The 19,320-nt window shown below is 56.1% G+C and overlaps 2 protein-coding genes across 5 annotated transcripts in view; both read right to left on the reverse strand.

Annotated features, from left to right (window-relative positions):
• Window positions 1-2,235: 2,235 nt before the first annotated feature.
• On the reverse strand, window positions 2,236-4,642 carry SBDS (SBDS ribosome maturation factor; the record flags this gene model as incomplete). Its single annotated transcript, XM_057409927.1, has 4 exons — window positions 2,236-2,412; window positions 3,038-3,202; window positions 3,315-3,515; window positions 4,499-4,642. Coding segments are annotated over 4 exons (639 nt in total), but the record flags the coding sequence as incomplete, so codon positions are not given.
• Window positions 4,643-7,990: 3,348 nt separating this feature from the next.
• The window catches only part of HIP1 (huntingtin interacting protein 1), a 41,615-nt gene continuing 30,285 nt past the window's right edge, over window positions 7,991-19,320 (reverse strand). For 3 of the 4 annotated variants that reach the window (XM_057409928.1, XM_057409930.1, XM_057409931.1), the window contains exons 8-31: window positions 18,341-18,481; window positions 17,783-17,840; window positions 16,159-16,234; window positions 15,605-15,736; window positions 14,866-14,963; window positions 14,658-14,730; window positions 13,797-13,980; window positions 13,614-13,702; window positions 13,409-13,525; window positions 13,217-13,318; window positions 12,298-12,492; window positions 12,009-12,156; window positions 11,788-11,874; window positions 11,572-11,679; window positions 11,288-11,424; window positions 11,072-11,182; window positions 10,902-10,960; window positions 10,708-10,801; window positions 10,235-10,335; window positions 10,021-10,126; window positions 9,640-9,763; window positions 9,356-9,417; window positions 8,680-8,788; window positions 7,991-8,232 (exon numbers count right to left, since the gene is read on the reverse strand). In XM_057409928.1, the coding sequence (XP_057265911.1) occupies window positions 8,222-8,232; window positions 8,680-8,788; window positions 9,356-9,417; window positions 9,640-9,763; window positions 10,021-10,126; window positions 10,235-10,335; window positions 10,708-10,801; window positions 10,902-10,960; window positions 11,072-11,182; window positions 11,288-11,424; window positions 11,572-11,679; window positions 11,788-11,874; window positions 12,009-12,156; window positions 12,298-12,492; window positions 13,217-13,318; window positions 13,409-13,525; window positions 13,614-13,702; window positions 13,797-13,980; window positions 14,658-14,730; window positions 14,866-14,963; window positions 15,605-15,736; window positions 16,159-16,234; window positions 17,783-17,840; window positions 18,341-18,481 (2,522 nt within the window). In that variant the 3' untranslated portion in view covers window positions 7,991-8,221. The remainder of the gene's footprint in view (window positions 8,233-8,679; window positions 8,789-9,355; window positions 9,418-9,639; window positions 9,764-10,020; window positions 10,127-10,234; window positions 10,336-10,707; window positions 10,802-10,901; window positions 10,961-11,071; window positions 11,183-11,287; window positions 11,425-11,571; window positions 11,680-11,787; window positions 11,875-12,008; window positions 12,157-12,297; window positions 12,493-13,216; window positions 13,319-13,408; window positions 13,526-13,613; window positions 13,703-13,796; window positions 13,981-14,657; window positions 14,731-14,865; window positions 14,964-15,604; window positions 15,737-16,158; window positions 16,235-17,782; window positions 17,841-18,340; window positions 18,482-19,320) is intronic. The other variant, XM_057409929.1, reaches the window with a different exon arrangement.

Consider the following 19,320-nt stretch of genomic DNA (forward strand, 5'->3'; position numbering starts at 1 on the left):
TGCACCACCCCCAGCAACAAGTACAGTTGCTACTCAAACCACAGTGATAATCACTGCAGCCAAACCAGAGGACCAATGCGTACCAGTATCAGTTGCCCCTGTATGCAAGAGAAAAAGCAAAAAAGAGGCAAGAAGGGTGAAGCAAGATGAAGAAACAATGTATTCACCACCTGGTCTAGCATCTGACCAGGAGTCATTATCACATGACGAAGAAGAAGAAGAAGAAGAGGTAACTTCTCAACCTCAGACCTCAACTGAGCTACGGAATATGCGAAAAGATTTTACCAGTCAACCAGGGGAGCACATCATCACCTGGTTGCTCCGATGCTGGGACAATGGGGCCAATGGTCACGAACTAGAAGGTACAGAAGCAAAGCAGCTGGGATCACTTGCTAGAGTGAAGGGGGAATTGACAAAGCAATTGCAAGAGAGAAAAAGTCCCTCAGCGTTTGGAGGCGGCTCTCAGCAGCTGTGAAAGAAAGGTTTCCATACAAGGACGATGTTATGAGTCGTTCGGACAAGTGGACTACTATAGACAAAGGCATCCAGTCTCTGAGGGAATCAGCCATCGTAGAGATGATCTATCACATCAAGCCGAATAACAGGGATATACCCATAGATCCAGATGAAGTCGAATGTACACGACCCATGTGGCGAAAACTTACATGGAATGCACTGTCATCATATGCCCATTCATTGGCAACAGTGACCTGGAATGACATAGTACCACTAACAGTGGATGAAATGGTTCATAAACTCCGAGAGTTCGAAGACAACCTCACCCCTTCCATCATCTCAGCTGTGAAAAAACTGTCCCAGGATCTCGAACAATTGAGGGACGTTCTATCTGATTTATCCAGCTCCTCACGTGTACCAACACACGTCTCAGCTATTAACAAAAGGCGTCCTATTGTTCAAGAGAGGAGATACAGGAGGTATACGCCACGGGGTACCCTATGGTTTTACCTGCTGGATCACGGAGAAGACATGACAAAGTGGGATGTAAAACCTACTTCAGCTTTGGAGGAACGGGTGAGTGAACTGAAGAGGGGAGCAAGGGCCAAGACTGATCGTCCCATGAGAGCTACGGCTTCAGTCTCTGGTGAGCAGTTTCCCAGATGGAGTGGAAGAGCTGATTTTACTCCAGCTCCTGTGATAACGAAGAATAATCCCTTTCAACACGATTTAAGTGTCCAAAGCTGTGACGACCATTAGAGGGGCCCTGCCTCCAGCCAGGTGGAGGCAGGGGACAATCAGATTTACTGGACTGTGTGGATCAGATGGCCTGGCATATCAGTCCCACAGAAGTATAAGGCTCTTGTAGATATCAGTGCACAGTGTACCCTGATGCCATCAAGCTGTCAAGGGGTGGAACCCATCTATGTTTCTGGAGTGACAGGCGGATCCCAAGAGTTGACTGTACTGGAGGCACACACAAACAGTTCCTGCTGCAGAATTACAGCCCAACAAGAGCCTGTCAAGCTCACTGGCCAGAGGCCACTACTGCCTGCTCAAGAGGCCTTTGAAAACAGCTCACGAGTGCAGGCTCCCCCTTCAGCCTCCAAAAAGCACTGCTACGGCCAGAAATAACTCCTGCACTAGTAACAAACAGAATTCTTTCTTTCTGTACCTAGAATATATAAATAGACAATAATTTTTATTAATGTAGCTAAATATATTTTGTGAAGAAGCTATTTGCAGAATATTTTTTTATAAGTCAGAAAGTACTGTTCTATCCAGTGAAAGAAATCTTTCAGAAGGGTCCTTTAAAGCATTTAAATTTTCCAGCAGCCCATTAGGGAAGCCTAAGTCAGTTTTCACACTGCCAAGAGATCAGGTTTTAGACACTTTGCATCTCTTTTTCTCAAGAGAATGCAGGTCTCTCTTCTTGAGGTTCCTCTCCTCACATATAAAAGCTACCCCTCAGCGACCAATTCAATCTTCCACTCAACACTGACAACTTCCAAGTAAAAATGATTGGCAGCGTATCAGTCAAGCACTCGTCAATAGCTACCCTTAAAGTAAATCAAAGCTATAGTAACTCTGTATCACATCATAACTCAAATTCTCGTTAGTGCAACTCTGACACAAAATGTGCCTACAGGAAAATACAGCTGTAAACCAAGCAAGTGAAAAATGATTAAAAAAAAAACCCAAAACACTGCATGGAAAAATCCCAAAGGATTAGTGTCAGAGAACATTTGGCTGCAAGAAATTGGAATAAACAAGAAGGCCTAACAGAAAAGAGCAGCCAACACCAGTCAGTTCGTAAGATGGTTTTCATCATTCCAGCTTTTCATCTCCTTCCTCTACATCTTTCAGACTGAGCACTTCCAGTGTTCCTTTCCCTTTTGTCTCACTCCGGATCAGCTCATCAATTCCTCTGAAGCAGCCTGGGTCAATAAGGCACACCTGAAACATTTCCCATTTCATCAGTCAGCATTTGATTTTTTACAGCCTCTTTCCAAGGTCAAACATTAATTTTTATAAAATAAAATTGCTCAGTTACTCAGGAGGACTTTGCAGCGTTGATAAGTGATTTCCATTAAGGGATCTTACCACACAAGTTCTGCAGTTCTATCTATCCACACTGGACGCGGCTTTTGACAGTTGGGATTGATAAGATTCTGATCTGTTCTCAGAAAGATTTTGCCAAGACTAAATCTTGCTTTAACATGGACCTTTTTCTATAATGCTAATTAACCACTGTCAAAATACAGGCCTGACCCATCAAATAAAGATGAGTAACATTCTATTAATACAGAAAAACTCATCCTTGTTGTACGATCATCAGTGCTAAGGGATTACACCATACTTCTCAGCTGGAATCAGCAATCTCTATGGAATAAAGGCTACTTTCAAGCTGACATCACTAGGATTGTGTGAAACTAAAACCCACAAACTACACCTCTGCTTAACAACCTCTGGTATACTTACAGTTCATCTGAACAACTTCCATACACTAGTTCACCTTCTAGTAAAATGCACAGTTTGAAGTCAAATCAAGCAGGAAACCCAAGGACTGCTTATTACTTACCATTTCCAGCTGTTCATGGAAGTCTTCGCTCTCAATAACTTTAATCAATGGCTTCAGCTTCTCTTTTAGTTTCTTCCCCTCCTTTGCTGGAATAATAAATCGCAGCCTCATATGAGCACGTTCAATTTGCATCGTCTCCTTTAACTGTCTGATCACTTCCAGTGCCTGTAAAGACATTCAGAAAAAAGAGCATTTACACACCTTTAAAAAGCATCATAGAGAAGTTACATCTCAGGACAACACCTCTAAGCAGAAGCACATTTTGCCAGAGACAAACCTGCTGCTTTGTGCTCTTGTGGGGTTTGACAGAGTAGTGAATATCCTTCATGGCTCTCTCTATAAGGATCACTGTGTATGGCCTCTTTGTGTCTGGATTCACACATTTGTCAGCCACAATAGTCGCGATGTCTCTGAACATCTGCTCCAGCTGTGTGTGTCGTTCTTTGTCTGATACCTGCAGCTCTCCTTTTGATAAAATCTGAGCAGAAGTAAAGAAACCAGCTGATAAACATCACAGATTTGATTAGTGAGAATTCATGTACCTTGGTGTCCTGGTTTCACCTGTAATAGTTTTTTTTTTCCCCTTCCTAGTACCTGGTGCAGTGCTGTGTTTTGGCTTCAGTCTGAGAATAACTCTGCTAACACACTGATGGTTTAGCTGCTGCTCAGTAGCACTTATCCTGATGAAGGCTTTTTCAGTCTCTCATGCTCTGTCAGTGAGGAGGGGCACAAGAAGCCAGGAGGAGCAGAGACAGGACACCTGACTTAAACTATCCAAAGGGGTATTCCATCTCACAGCACGTCATGTCCAGTATAGAAACAGGGGGGTTGTACCCAGAAGGGACTGATCGCTGCTTAGATCAGGCTGGGTATTGGTCAGCAGGAGCTGAGCAATTGTATTGTGCAGCACTGTTGCTTATTGTTTTTCTTTCCCTTTTAGTTTATATTCTCTCCCCTTATTTCTCTTATTATAATTAGTAGTAATATACTGTACTTTAGTTATTAAATTGTTCTTATCTCAACCCATGGGGTTTACATTCTTTCAGTTCTCCTTCCCATCCTGCCTGGAGAGGGGAAGAGGAGTGTGAGTGAACAACTGCATGGTGCTGAGTTACCACCCAGGCTTAAACCATGACACTTGGGTAAATTTAACAATTGTTTGAATTTGGTTAGACATGAAGTGCAGAAAAGGAATACTCATACCAATAATGTAATTATTATGACAGACGACATTTGAAAGACTTCAGACAAAAACCCACCACAGAAACACTGAAATACCAAAAAGAGAAGCGCAGGTTGACTGGAATTCTCATCTCCCAGAACATGTCCACAGCTCATGTCCAACCAAGAAGAAAGGAGTAAGAAATTAAATCTGTTGTTAACACTCAATCAAACTGTCCAAAGTAAGCAAGTGCCCCCATCCTCTCCAAGCTTTTACAAAGCCCAGGGCGTGACACCTACCACCTTACAGATTTCTGTTTGGTCATCTGTCCCAAACGCTTGAATGAGATCTTCCTTCTTCGCCACCTGGCCTTTGGAAACGTTGACAAACACCGTGTGTGTCTGCAGGACCTCGTCAAGGTCTTTCTCCCTGGAGATGAGGCAAGGTTAGAAAACGCGTTAAGCCACAACCTGAGAGCGAGCGCACGAGTTGCCAGCGAGGAGGAACAAGTGCTGCTGCCCAGGGCTGAACCCGTGGAGCCCGGGAGCTCCCGTGACCCAACCGTCACTGCCAGAGAAGGGCATAGCGCAAATCCCATCAGTCGGTGTCATCCTTAAAATGAAGGTGTCCGAGCGACCACACACCGTAAAAACACTATTACAGCTAAAATTAAAGACAGTGTTCCCTGTATGAGCACGCCTGGGTGCTGCTGACGCTGGGGTGTCACGGGGTGGCAGTGGCACAGCCACCATGGGATGGGTATGCATTCATTTGGATGCCAGCATGGAGGATCAGCTCCTCGCTCTGGACCCCGGTGCACGTACAGGCTGATCCTGCAAAGCCATCCCAGCCTTGCAGGGTTAGGGGTGACACCTGAGGTGCTGCAGCATCTCCCTGCATCACCCCCATCGTCTCTCACCCAAGGTGCCCTCCCCACCACCACCATTCACATCTCCTGCTGCTGCAGTGTGTCATGCAGACAGTGGAGATCATCAAGAACATGGTGGACAATGAGGAGAAGGGTGTCAAGCTGCTCTGAGTATCGTGGACGTGCCAGGCTTTGGTGATGCCATCAACAACAGTGGGTTGATGTGGAGGCCCCCTGTGGAGGGTCTCCCCAGGGATGGGCACCACCACTGTGGTGCCCCAAAAGTCCTAAACCACATCCCGCTAATCTCAAGGGCAAAACAAAGTCCAGGAGAACTTCCCAACACAGCCCAGAGGCCCAGGTGATGGGATGGCTGTGCTTCCCTCCGCAATTCACTTCCAGCAGCATTTTGCCACCCACTCCTGGTCACATCCCGTTTGCCACCACTGAAGCACTAGCCCCATTTAGACCTTCCCAACTCACTGGCAGCGACCTGGACTGCTGGCTCATTACCTCCTCTTGTTCTCTTGATCACTTCCCAAAGTCTGGTTGTCCTCCTACTGCAAGGGCCTCTTCCTGCACTCCTTGATGGCACTGAGCACCGTCTCTTTGGCACAGGGGTCTGGGCTGCTTTTGTCCTGGAAATTCCATGTCCCTGTTCCATCAGTACCCCTGTTCCCCCTGGATCCCTGACAGCTGCTGTGCCTGTGCCACCCCTGTCCCTATCCCACCCTTGCCTCTGTGCCCTGCCAGGAGGCACCATGGCAGGGACGATGACATGGACCACACAGAACATGATTCCCCTGAGCACCTCCCTAGCCATGACTCCCATGGGCCACCCAGCAGCAGGACCCTTGTGCCATGGCCCTGCCGAGGGGACCCTGCAGCCCAGCTGAGGAGGGCAGGGCTGTCTGCATGGCCCCTCTGCAGCATTACCTCACCAGAGAGGGAGCAGGCTGGGGGGAGGCCAAAGCCACCCCTGCTCCTCAGGGCTGAGCAGGGACCACATCCTGGTCGCCTGCACAACACACAACAGAGGTGATGTGCGCGGTGGCCCTGAGCACAGAACTAGGAAGGGGACATCATCGCCCGGGTCACCTTGACAGCTTCTCCCCAGGCCATTTTTTCAGAGTTTTCTGAGCACACCCATCGGGTCAGAGCCCCAGGACCCCCATGGGGACACAGGTTCCTGCCACCCACTCCAGAGCCGCAGAGCTGGGCTGAAGGCTTTATTGAAAAATTGAAAACACACAACGTAGTAATTATTATACAATGAAAAAAAAAAGTAATTAATCAACCCAATGTGCAGAGCAGGGGCACCCCCACTGTCCCCAGCACCAGCCACTAGTGCTGGAGGCTGCAGGGGGGACACCCTCCCTCCACCAGCACTCAGCCGAGATACAAAAAGGGAGTTCGGCCAAGAGAATGGTGCCACCATCCCCGAGCCCCCACCACAACCCCCTCATCATCCCCAGCCCCAACCTGGCCTGGAGGCCTGAGGTAGTTGGGGGTACCCTGCACAGGCAAGACACCTCCCCAGAAAGAGGGGGGAGGGTGTTGGGGCTCCTCGTGTCCTGCAGGAATGGGGTGGTTGGTATTTTATCTGGAGGGAGCTGGATAGGGGCATGTCGAGGCAGAGGGGGGGCCGGGGGGAGCCCCGAGTGCCTCCTGGCAGGCAGGAGCATAGGGCAGGTGTGCTAGAGGTGGGGCTGGCTAGAGCACACGGGGGCACTGGGTCCCGGCATGGTGGACGGTTGCGCTATCCTGTGCGTAGGAGGTGACAGCCCTGAGGCTGTGGTGATGGCCTGGCTCAGCAGGGGGATACTAGCGGGTCCCACTGCTCAAGGGCCAGCCAAAGGCAGCACATGGTGACAGACCAGCCACCACTTTCTAAAGGGAGACTAAGGCCAAACGCTGCACCCCCAGCACTCCCAGGGGGCTGGTCTGGCTGTCTCACCCCCAGGAAGGGGCAGCTGCCTGAAGGCAGGGTGCAGGCAGCAGTGCTGCCAGGCTGGGAAGGACACCCTGGCCCTGCAAGGGACATGGGCAAGACCGTGGGGGGGGATGGGGTCATCGCTGCGCAGTCTGATGCCACTGTCCCTGCTGCAGCGAGATGAGCTGGGGGGCCCGAAGCTGGCAGAAGCCCCCTGCCCTCCGAGCCCCCTGCTCCAAGGCACAAAGGTTCCCTAGCTGGTGCCAGCCCCACAGCAACGCCAGCACTGATCCCCCTTGCACCAAAGCAGGTGGTGAGTACACAGAGGCAGCACCAGCCCGGAGGGAGTGGGCACAGGCAGCTGCGTGCTCTGGCTTGGGGTGCTCTGGTTTTGGGCACCCTGTCTGCCCCCCAAACCCTGTATGTTGCTGCCCTATAGCCATGCCCCATCCACAGGAGCTGGTGGCTTGTGCGGTGGCACTATGGTTGTCCAAGCCCCTGCCCAGCACCTTGCGTAAGGGTTTATTGCTGGCATTAACACAGTGATCTATTGGGGCAGGGCAGCCCAGCTCCGGGACAGGACAGGGGGACATGTTCTGCGGACCCAGATACTCTGCAGTAACCCTCCCACTGCCTGCCCTGTTCCCTGCTGCTGCCAGCACCTTGGTTACCCTGTCCCATGGGCATGCTCCCACCCACCCTGCATGAGCCAAAGGCATTCGGTGCCCCGCTGGAGGGGATCACACCTAGCACCAAGCCAGCAGCACCCCAAGAGTGGCACCCCGGGGCCCTTAACAGGCCCCTTCACAGCGGGGGGATGCTTGCGCTGAGCCAGGGACTGGGTTAAGGCTGGAAAAGCAGCGAGAGGCAAAAGAAACCCGAGCGCTCTCGCTCAGCCCGAGCCGGTTCAGAGAGTTCCAAAAATCTGTGCAAAAACAAAATGAAAGGGTTAAAGCCCCCCCAGCGGTCCCCCAACCCCAAGCAGCTCTGATAAATACACATGCGGTTTGCGGCTGGTGGCGGGCTGGCCAGCCCTCGCTCCTGCCCCAGCAGCTCCCGGTGCTCTGGTGCTGGAGGCGGCTCCTGGCAGGGGGATGTGGAGGACATGTGCTTCGGGGTGGCTTTTGCACCGGTTTATTGTGGATCTTCCCAAAAGGCTGCACCGAGCTGCATCCTGGCTGCCCGCAGGGGTGTCCCCTGCAACTGCTTCTGCCACTGGGGCTAATCTGCTGCTGAAGGGGAACAAAGAGGGTAAGGGGGTGAAAAGGAACATGGTGCCCTGCAGCATCCTTCTGCATGAGCCCTCTGGGACTCCTCACTGGTTTGCAGGACAGCAGAGCCCAAGGGTGATGCAGGCTGGACCAGGTTCAAGGCCAGGTTGGACGGGGCTTGGAGCAAGCTGCTCTAGTGGAAGGTGTCCCTGCCTGTCGCACGGGGTTGGAACTGAATGAGCTTTAAGGCCCTCCCAACCTAAACCAGTCTAGGATTCTATGTGGGTCCTCCAGGTTCTTGCACAGTTCAGGGTCTCCATGGCTTTGCCCCCATGTGCCAACTACCCAGACACCAGTTGTGCCAGCTGGAGTGAAATCCCTGCCTGGACTGTGGGCAGAGCTTCCCCATCCTCCCCTGCTCCTTCCCAGAGCAGCTTCCTGGCTGGACCAGGCCTGGGATGCACTCACCGTCCTCCCAGCCCTCTGCCACTCCTGCCAGCTCGTAGTGCTTCTTGCGCAGCTCTCCCAACTTCTGCCGCTCCTTCTGCAGCTGGTTTTCCAGCTCCAGCACCCGCACCTGAAGGTTGTCACACTCGCCATGGCCACCCTGTGCCTTGGCACAGCAGCCGGTGCTCTGGCTGGCATGAAGCCATGCTGGGCGGGGCACCCCTTTCACACCCGGTATCTCCCCGTAATGAGCACAAAGACCACTGTGGTACACGCCACGAGTGTTCCAATGGCAAGTGGTCAGTCCTGGGGATGGGATTCACTGCAGGTGAAGTGGTCAGTCCTGGGGATGGGTGGACACTGCCTGCAGGCACATTGGGAAAGGAACCTCCCCAGGGCTGCCCCATGGAACGCAGAGGTAGGTGCTGTGGGGCAGCCCAGTGGGCACACAAGGGCAGGGGGAGGCCACAGGCTGTTGTGCCACGATGGGGACAATACTGGGTAAGGCTCAAGGACCAACTGCATGTGACTCCTGGGCAAACCCATCTGTTGCCTTCATACCATGGAGTTTCCCTGCGAGTTGGGCCTAGGCATCTGGGCAGGGTGACACCCCCAACCCTCCAGCCCTTGCAGCCTTTCATTAGCCCGAGTGAGGCACCAGTGGTTACATTTCCCAAAACACGGAGGAACCTCTTACCTGTGAATCCATCTCCTGACGCTTGATCTGGGTGAGTGTCATGCTGGAGAAGTCCATGCTCTCTGTGGATAAAGACACCATCAGCCCCCCTCGAGTGCTCCTCCCCAGCTCAGAACCCCCAGCAGCTCCCATGCTGCTGTCAGGGTCTGCCACCATGGCATGTGCAGGCAGTGACCAAGGGACAGCCACACGCAGAGACCACCAGAACACAGCCAACTGAAGATGGCGAGCGCAAAGAGCCGAGGTTTCAGGGCAGGTCTACGCTCCTGCGGCCCCACGCTCACCTTTCTCCTCCACCTGTGACTTCCCGGCCTTGGTGGAGGCCACCACGCTGGCTGTGGCCTGGTTGACGCCCCGTGAGGCTTGCTGGAGCTTGCAAAGGTTGGCGCTGTCTTTGTCTGCCTTCACCTGCACGGGCAGTGAGAAGGGCTGTGCTTGCACACTGCCAGGGATGGGGCAGCCACAGTTCTCTGGGCACCCTGTGCCAGCGCCTCAGCACCCTCACAGGGAAGAGCTTCTGCCTAAGAGCTCATCTCAGTCTCCCCTCTGGCAGGTTAAAGCCATTCCCCCTCCCTTGACCCTGGGACATGCAGGCCCCCAGGACACAGTTGGTTTCTGGGCTCCAGAGTGCAGGCAACAGCAGGAGAGCTCCTTGACGTCCCTACCTTGGAGGCTGCCACGAGCTGGGCAGTGCTGGCTGCAATCTCTCGTGAGCAGACCATCAGCTCCTCAAAGGTGCCCTTGCCTTGCACCACCAGGTCAGCAGCATCGCTGCAGGAGGGCAGAGGGGCTGGAGCATCCTCCTGCTACCCCGTCCCCTCCCTGTAGGGACAGCAGGACCCTGCCACCCCTCCCCACTCTGGCAGCAGCAGCACTTACACCATGACAGTGGCACCCCAGCCCACAGCCTTGGAGGCGGAGATGAGACCCTCTGTCCAGCGGGAATTCTTGGCATAGAACTCCTTGGGGGATGCCGCACCCTATCATCAGGAAAGGCATGGTCACAGGTGGGGGACAGGGAGGTGGCAAGGCCTGGAACTCCTAAACCCCTGCTCATGGGGAATGGAGTAAGTAAGGGCTTCATTTAGGATGTGCATGGGAACTGGGAACCCTGAATCCAGGGAGTGATAGGGTCCCCTACATGGAAAGGGAGATCGGGGACCTCTGTGACAACCTGGGGACCATGGCCAGGGCAAGACCCTGGGCTGGGGCTGGAGCTCCTGGCAGCCAGTGTGGCCTAACCAGTGGATCAAGGCTGGGAGCAGCACACTCCAGCAAGAGATGGTGGCTCCAACTGGCCCTGTGCCTCACCCACATCCCTGCCCGCACTCCTGCCCACATCCCCAGCTCACCCGTCCACTCTCCACAATCTCTCTCTGGAGGTCCTTGGAGGCCAGGACCAGGACGCGGATGGCCTGCATGAGGCCCGTGCAGGAGCCCAGGATCCTGTGAGACAAACACCACTGAGCCCCACTTGTGGGGCAGGGAGACCCCTAAGCTATGGGGCAGCTGCTCTGCGTGTGGCACTGGGCCACATCCTGCTCACCTCTCATTCACTTCCAGTTTTACTCCAGTGTCACCAGCCCGTGCCTTGCTCAGCATCTCCTGGTAAAGGGGAGAGAGGTTGTGCAGAGCCCTCTGCCATCCTGGCCTCATGCTAGTAGTTCTGGCAGACACAGCACCCACGGGTGCCTCATGGCATGCGGCAACCCTTACCTCGATGCGGGCAGCTGCTGTTTCGATGGCTGCTGCTGTTGCTGCCATCTCCTTGTCCACCAAGTCACCCAGCTCCTCCTGCTTGACATCCAGCCCTCTGGGCCGCAGCTCCTGGGGATGGGAGAGGACAAAAAGGACCGTCCAAGGCCGGCATAGCCCCTCTGGCAGTGCCCGCCACAGCCTGACGCCATCCCACCAACCCTCCTGGGCACCCACCTCCCCGATGGCACTGATACGTCCCAGGCAGATCGTCAGCAGGCTGCAGTCAGCACCTTTCACCTTGCCCGGGTCCTGCAGGGCACTGAGGTAGCTCACGGCCTCGCTGCTGCACTGCTTGCACGCCTCCAGCAGACCTGCAAGGGCAGCACGACAGGCTGAGGGTACCGCAGGCAGTGACAGAGACAACCAGCCCCTGCCCCCCCCGCCTGCCCCAGCTCCTGCTCACCACAGCCCCTGACTGTCCCAGCCCCTGTCCCCCCTGCCTGGTCAGCAGCACTTACGGTCAGCGGGCTCCATGGGGGCCAGGTGGGAGGTCGCACTGCCCTGCAGGAGGGTGTCACTGACGAGGTGGGCAAACAGGGCCAGGGTGGGCAGCAGGGAGCCAATGGCTGCAGTGGGACAGGGGCACATGCCTCAGCCCCGGTGGGTGCTGCCCACCCAGCCCAAAAGTGCTGCAGCTGCCCCTTTCCCCCAGCCCAGCCCCTGCTGGCTCCCACCTGTGTGGTCAGAAACGTATTTGCTGTGGGCATCCTGCAGCCTCTCTAGGCACTCGGAGGCTGCCAGTGTCCTGGACAGGAGGCAATCTGCAGGCAGACAGCAGGCAGGACTCAAACGCAGGGATTGCTGCTGGCATGGCCCAGAGGACAGCAGAGAGTGGGGCTTGGCGTGGCAGCAGGTTGGGATAACGCCAGGTTTGGCGAGCCCCCAGGGAACTCACCTGCTGAGCCGGTGCAGGCCATGTGGGCAGGATCCTCCAGATGGCTGAGGGCATCCTGCACCATCCGCTTGGCCTCCTGCGCGGTGCCCTGCAGCAGGGCAAACTGCTCCTCAGCCACGTGCTGCTGCAGCGCCTGCTCCTTGCTCTCCTGCAGAACCACAGTGGGGGTCATGGACTGGAAATCCAGTTCGTGCTGGCTGGTAGTCACCCCCATGCCCTGCGCTGCCTCCAGCTCTGCTGGACCCCATAGTATGGCAGGGAGGGAGATGCTGGGATGCCCCTGGAGTACCTTGTCTCTCAGCTGGGCCTGCAATATCTCCAGCTCCATCTTGCTGCTCTCCTGCTCACGGCCAAGCCTGTCCCGCATCTGCTGCAGCTCAGCATGCAGGGCAGCCACCTCCTCCCCATGCCGCTCCGCTGCCCGGCTCAGGCTGTCCCTCTCCTGCTCCAGGCCAGCGATTCGGGTGCTCTGCTCCGCTCCCACCTGCGTTGGCACAAAGCAGTAGGGGCTGAGCCAAGGGTGAACCCTCCAGGCTGGGGACTTGGTCATGGTCCAGGCTTGGGTCACCCCAACTGTCCTTGCTTGGTGCATCGCAGCCCATGCAGGTTGCAGCTTTGTATCACCCACTCCCTGGCAGCACCCCTGCAGCACCGATGGCCTTGTCTGGGGCCAGCCAAGGCTCCTTGGAGAGCCCTTTCACTTTCATCAGTGAAACCACTGCTATGATGACTGTCAACATCCTGATGGAGGACTGGATGAAAGGTGGTGGCTGCGAGCTCCAGCTCTGCCCCATCCCTGTCCCACTGCATTCTCCTGCCATCTTCTGCCTTCTGTAAGGAGCACGGAAGCCCCTGCTGCCCTCCAGAGCTTCATGAGCATGAAACACCCTCTGGCACAGCAGTGAGCCTGCCAGTTTTGCAGTGGGCAGAGCTGCCTCCCCTGATCCTGCTCTGGCAGGGGTCTGTTTAACAATCCCTGCTGCTGGAGGCCGTTGCATAGCATGCTCTTGCTTCCAGGAATCTTTAACTCCCTGCATTTCTCAGCCCCAAAGCATTAAACTCACCTAGGTGCGAGGAAGGAGAAGACAGGGAGTTGGTTATCTCCCTGCTGGGAGTAGGCCAACCGTGGGTAACACCTCTGGGATGGGGACACCTCACGCAAGCAGTGACAGCAGGCAGACCATGCAGGGCCACCCTTGGACTCTCACCTGTGTGCTGGACTCCAGTGTGCCCTGGAGGACCTGCAGCTCCTGTCTGCTGGCTGCCAGCTCCCTCTTCAGAGTGTCCAGCACTTCTGCCTGCTCCTGAGACTGCCAGCAAGAGGAGAGGCTGGCACCAGAGCCCTGATGGGGAGCTCCCCCAGCCATTCCTGGCATGTCCCCTGCTCAGTTCCCACTCACCTTCCTCTGAGCCTGCTCGCTCACCCGCTGGAAGGAGTCCTCCAGCTCCTTCTTCTCCCGCTCCACATCTCCCTGGGCCTGCCTGGCTGCTGTCACCTGCTTGGTCACCTCTGCGTTCTGGTGAGGGCAGAGGAGCTCAGCAACCCCTGGTGTCACGGGGCACGGCTGAGAAAAGGGGACACCAGGGTGTGTCTGGGTAACCCACCTTCCGCAGGAGGTCAGCATGGTTCTGCACCAGCTCGCTATACTTCTCCTTCAGCTTGCTGTAGCGCTGTTCATTGGCCTGTGCCCGCCCTGCCCCACACACAGGGACACTGGGGTGAGCACCAGGACTCCTGCCCTGTAGCTCACCTTGACCCCGAGCCGAGCACTGGCTCTCCCTCCTCACTTTCAATCTCCGTCAGGCTCCTCTGTGCCTTCTCCGTGTCCTCCCGCTGCTTCTTCAGCTCCTCCAGCTCCGTGCGCAGAAACTCGCTCTCATCCTGCGCCTGCTGCTTCAGGTGCTGCTGCTCGGCCAGCTCAGCTTCCAGCTCGCTGGCGCGACCGCGCAGCTGCATCATGCCCCGTGCGCTCTGCAGAATGGCAGCCGGCAGCTCCCAGAGCCTTTCCATGGCTGCCAGTGCTGCCCCACGCCCTGCCAGTACTGTCCGGCAGACACCCCATGGGTAGCACCCCACAGTGCCCCAAGTGCACTGGGGTGAAGCAAGGAGGATTCTGGGCAATGGGGGTGAGCCTGGCCCCTCCCAGCAGGGACACAGATCCTCTGGCACACCTAGGGACCCCCTGTAATGGCAGGGATGGCAGCACCAGCGATGCAGAAACAGGGACAGGGCAGGACAGACAGCAGTGGCAGGAGAAGAGGAATGGCTTTAACCTGCCAAAGGGGAGACTGAGATGAGCTCTTAGGCAGAAGCTCTTCCCTGTGAGGGTGCTGAGGCACTGGCACAGGGTGCCCAGAGAAGCTGTGGCTGCCCCATCCCTGGCAGTGCTCAAGGCCAGGTTAGACACAGGGGCTTGGAGCAAGCTGCTCTAGTGGAAGGGGTCCCTGGAGGTGGCAGGGGTTAGAACTGGATGAGCTTTAAGGTCCCTTCCAACCTAAACCAGGCTCTGATTCTATGACAGTGTCACTCCTTGCCCATCTGGGGACACAGCCATTACCCCATCAGCCTCATTCCCAACATGAGCTGCTGGGTCTCATCTTGCCCCTGGACCTCCCACCTCTCTGCATCACAGGATGGTTGTTACCCACCTCAGCCTTGAAGCTCTCCAGCTCCTCCTTCAGGGCTGCGATCTCCCCATAAAGCTGCTCGATTAAGCGGTCCCTGGGAAGGAGGCACCAGGTACATGCTCCACCCACGCTGCCTGGGATGGAGGTGTCCCCTCGGCCACCATGGTGCCATGCTGGGAGCTCCTAATCCAATCCTGGCTGCCTCCACGGCATAAGACCAACTGCTTACTTGTCATCCTTGTTCATCCCATTCTGGCTGTTGAAGTTGAAGGGGTCACTGCCCAAAGAGCTGCCGAAGATGTCGTCAAACTTACTGTCAAACAGGCTCTGAAGGGAGAGCAACAGGGACCTGGAGTGAACCCAGCACTGCCCCGGAGCCCTCGTCCCCTCCATATCCCTGGCAGCACCACCAAGCCCAAGTGCCAGCAGGGCTGCTGCCTGCTGGTGCTGCTGTGACACTGGGGCTGGATCCTCCCCGCTGCTACCAGGGTACTGAACATGTCGAACATATTGAACATGAATCATCTCTGATGTGTCCCCACTCCTGGGGTGGGGATGGGCCCCATAAACCATGTCACTGTACGCCTCTTCCCCTCCCAGAAATGCTCAGTGCCAGGGGACAGCTCTTGGTGGAGAGGGGAGTGAGGACCTAATGCAAGCATGCAGCACAGAGGGGCAATGCTAGGAAGCCAAACATCTCCAGCCAGCCATCACTGTATGGCACCAAACCACGAAGAGAAGCACTCCCAGATGACTAGAGCCTGGCTTAGACTGTGCAGCACCCACATGTGGCACCCAGTGCCAACAGGTCCCGCTGCAGCGATGCTCTGCAGTGCCCAAGGCCATCCCCACTGTCCCAGCTGTGACCATGGTGTGGTTCTGGAGAAACAACCCTGGTCTGGGAGCCAAAGGGCACCCGCCATCCCCTCTGCAGCCTGGGGTGCACGGGCAGTGCTGTGACAGCTCACCTGTGAGGCTGTGTCCATCTCCACCAGGTCCGTGATGGGCTCACTGTCAGGTGAGGATGCCTCAGCGGGGATGACCACCACAGGGCTGATGTGCTCTGACAGTGCGGAGGCACGCAGGAAGTTGGGGGGGTTCTGGGGAGAAAGGGGAGTGTAGCTGCTGCGGAGAGCACTGGCACTGCCGCAGGGCTTCAGGCAAGGCTGGTTGAAATCCTGCCCCAGTGCTGAGCTGGCTGTGCCCTGACCCATGAGAACAGCGGCAGCACCTGCAGGGATGGAGCCAGGACGCACAGGACAGATCCCGGCAAGGGCTGAAGGCCACTGTGAGAGGGGGTCCCAGCCCTCGGCTGGAGAGGCAGCTCCATCCCTCAGGATCCCACCCAGAGGGATGCAGGATGAGCCTCAGACCCCAGAAGCCACACATTGCCACTGGCCTCAGGAAACAAGGGAAGGCAGCAGCTGACACCCTTTGGGCACTGTCCCAGGGCCACCAGCCCCATTGCTGCTCCTGGCCATGGGGGCAGCAAGTGTGGGAAGTGCTGACCCTGAGGTCTCACCTCCGGCAGCTGTGGGATCTGAATGAGCCGCTTGAAGTACTGCAGGTTGCTGGAGCGGTAGAAAAGGTCCTTCAGCCTGCAAGGGGCAAGGAATGGTCAGGGATAGATCCTGCCCAACCCAGACACCCTACCCCAAATGTGGGCAGCTCCAGCGCCTCGCCTGGCTCCAGGAGGATGTTACTGGGCCGCCATGCTGTTCTGGAGTGTATGAGGTACTGTCACCTAACCCAGGACATGATGAGCAGAGAGAAGGACCTGAAACCGGAGCAACCTCATCTTGTGGAAGATATCCCTGCCCATGGCAGAGCGGCTGGACAGGATGATCTTCAAAGGTCCCTTCCAACCCTCACCACTCTCTGAGTCTATGAAACCATGAACCACAGCACAACGGCCGCACCGGGGCACACTGAGGTGCAGCCACCTCTCTGTGCTGTCCTCACCACGGCCAAAGCTGGAAGGGACAGCTCAGAAACACCCCCGTTGCCGAGGAACAGCCCCAGCGGGTTGGGGGCTTCCTGCCTGGAGGCCACACCTGCACCTTCCCCTTCAGCTCTGGCAGCAGCACAGGGCCCTCCGTCAGCATCTCCAGTTCTGGGGTGATGAGCACTGCCCGGCCCTGCCGTCACGGCTGCCCTCCCTTCCAGCCACCCCCCATCCTGGTGGTTATCTGATGATACCCACAGCTGATACTGCCCCAAGTGCTGTGCCCAGGGTGTCAGAGCCCACAGACCATCCTGCCATCTGCTAATAGCCATGCCCAGTGGTTTTGCCATGGACACTGGTTTGCAGTTTGTGACCTTGAATCGAGCATCACCCTGCAGCAGCTCATGGCCTCTCACAAACACAACACCCACCTCCACCAAACAGCAGCACCCACCCATCCCATGCTGCAACTGGGTGACCGCAACTTGGTTCCAGCTCTCCTCCCACAACCTTTAGCTGCAGTTTTAAAAATCTCTCTTATTGGCACCTTAATCTGGGACAGACGCAGGTGCCAAAAGCTTTTCCTTTTCTATGTCCCCGCAGGGATAGCTTTTCCCATGCAAAAACCACCTCTGCTCCACTCCACCCCATGGCATGCAGGCTCTTGGCAAGACTCTTCATGGACCGCTCCTCAGCTGTGCAACACCCCAAGGTTTCATCCTTTAGCCACCCCTTTTAATAAATTCCCTTGTGTTTGGGAAACTGTCAATTTTCCTTAAAATTCAACAGAACTGGGGGGAAAATCTCTTTTCCCTGTCCCATCCCTCAGTGTCATGACCAGGGCTTATGCAAACCCTTGCCCAGCAGCAGCATCTCAAACTGCCTTCATGTGCTGCTTGTGTTCTCCCACCCCATTGCTCCTACCAAAACATCCCTCTCATAATGGAGCCACAAGCAAAAGCCACTTTTCCATGCAGAAAGCTCCAGAGAAAGCCAACAGGTTGAAGCAGGCTGGATTTCATAGCTCCAAGCAAGACTGACTCCTGTGCCTCCTCCACCTCCATCACTCAGCTCCCGAGGCCCAGCGCAGGGGCTCTGGCATTCCTCCCCCATCCTCCTTCTGCCCCACGAACATCCCTGGAGCATGGCTAGCAGCAGGGACAGCCGGTGCCCCACATCTGTCCCACATCTGGGCACTTACTTTCTGAACTGCTCTAGGAACCGATCCCGGTGGCCCTGCAGTGTATCTGCTGGCAGACCTGGAAGAAGTAGCAAGCAGAAACATCGGTGGGTGTCTCCACGCTGGGAAGGAGTGCAGATCAAAGGAAAGCCCATCGGCACAGCCATGTGGGGATGGGTCTTTCCCAGTGACGACCACCCTCCTCCCGGGTCTGAATACTCTGTCACTGTGTCCTGCTGCAGAAGGGGATCATGTGCCCCACCAGACACTCCAGGCAGGGAAAGGCAGCAAGCTGGCATTCAGGCAGCTACCATCACAGTTCAAGGTCCCAAGGGATGTGGGTTTTGCAGCCAGTGCCTGGCCAAAGCCAGGGCAGCTCCTGGTGGACACTGTCCATGCAGCTGAGGGGTGCTCAGCAGGGGAGACTTCTGGGACACCTCCATCCCCCAGCACTTGCCCCTCCTGTTCCCTTGCCCATGTGACTCCCTTCACCCCCCAGAAGGCCTGGGATTGAGCAGGGTGGTGACCCCTGGTGTTCCACTCTGTGTCCTCCCCTGCCCGAGGCACTGGGACACTCACAGGAATGGAGCTTGAAGAGCAGCTTGACGGTGTAGTCATAGAGGTGGCTGCAGTCCAGGATGACCTGGATGAGCGGGGCCAGGCGGCACTGCCCCGCGGCCGTCACCGACACCGAGCGCGACATGTCCAGGGAACTGAACACTGCAGGGAAGGAGCATGGGATTAGGCCCTGACAGCACCCACAGCACGGGCTGGTGTCATGCTTTGCCAGCCATGTCCACTAATATCACCTGGAGAAAGAGACCCGGTGGCCCTTGCAGACCCAGCCTGCTGCCCACAGCTGTTTGCACGCTTGGTGGGAGGAGAAATTCCCACCCAGGACTCCAACACTGGGAACACTTCAGCCTGAACTGTGGGCTGGAGGTGCCCAGTCCTGAGCCCCAGCCAGCTCCCTGGGCAGAAGTCCTGACCCCCGAGGGCACGCAGCCCCTGTGCTCTGCCAGTCACTGCTGTCCCACTGCATTCTGCCATGTGTGCCGGCAGGGAGATGCTCCAAAACCAGTCGAGAGCAGCTGGTAACACCTCATGTCCTCAATCCTCTGTCCACATCACATCAAAATGCACGTTGTGCTGGCGCTGCAGGATCATAGACTCACAGACTGGTTTGTATTGGAAGGGACCTTGAAAGCTCATCCAGTTCCAACCCCTGCCACGGGCAGGGACACCTTCCCCTAGAGCAGCTTGCTCCAAGCCCCTGTGTCCAACTTGGCCTTGAACACTGCCAGGGATGGGGCAGCCACAGCTTCTCCGGGCACCCTGTGCCAGCGCCTCAGCACCCTCACAGGGAAGAGCTTCTGCCTAAGAGCTCATCTCAGTCTCCCCTCTGCAGGTTAAAGCCATTCCTCTTGTCCTGTCCCTGCAGGCCCTTGTCCAAGCCCCTTTCCAGCTTTCTTGTTTGCCACCTTTAGATATTGGAAGAGTGCTATAGAAGGATGCGCCCCAGGGAACAGAAGTATTTCTGCCAGGGCCTCGGGCATGGG

This window comes from Pezoporus wallicus, unplaced genomic scaffold (assembly GCF_028554395.1).
Source record: "Pezoporus wallicus isolate ANWC-B61680 ecotype Strahan unplaced genomic scaffold, APGP_CSIRO_Pwel_v1 contig_10012, whole genome shotgun sequence".
Taxonomy (NCBI): domain Eukaryota; kingdom Metazoa; phylum Chordata; class Aves; order Psittaciformes; family Psittacidae; genus Pezoporus; species Pezoporus wallicus.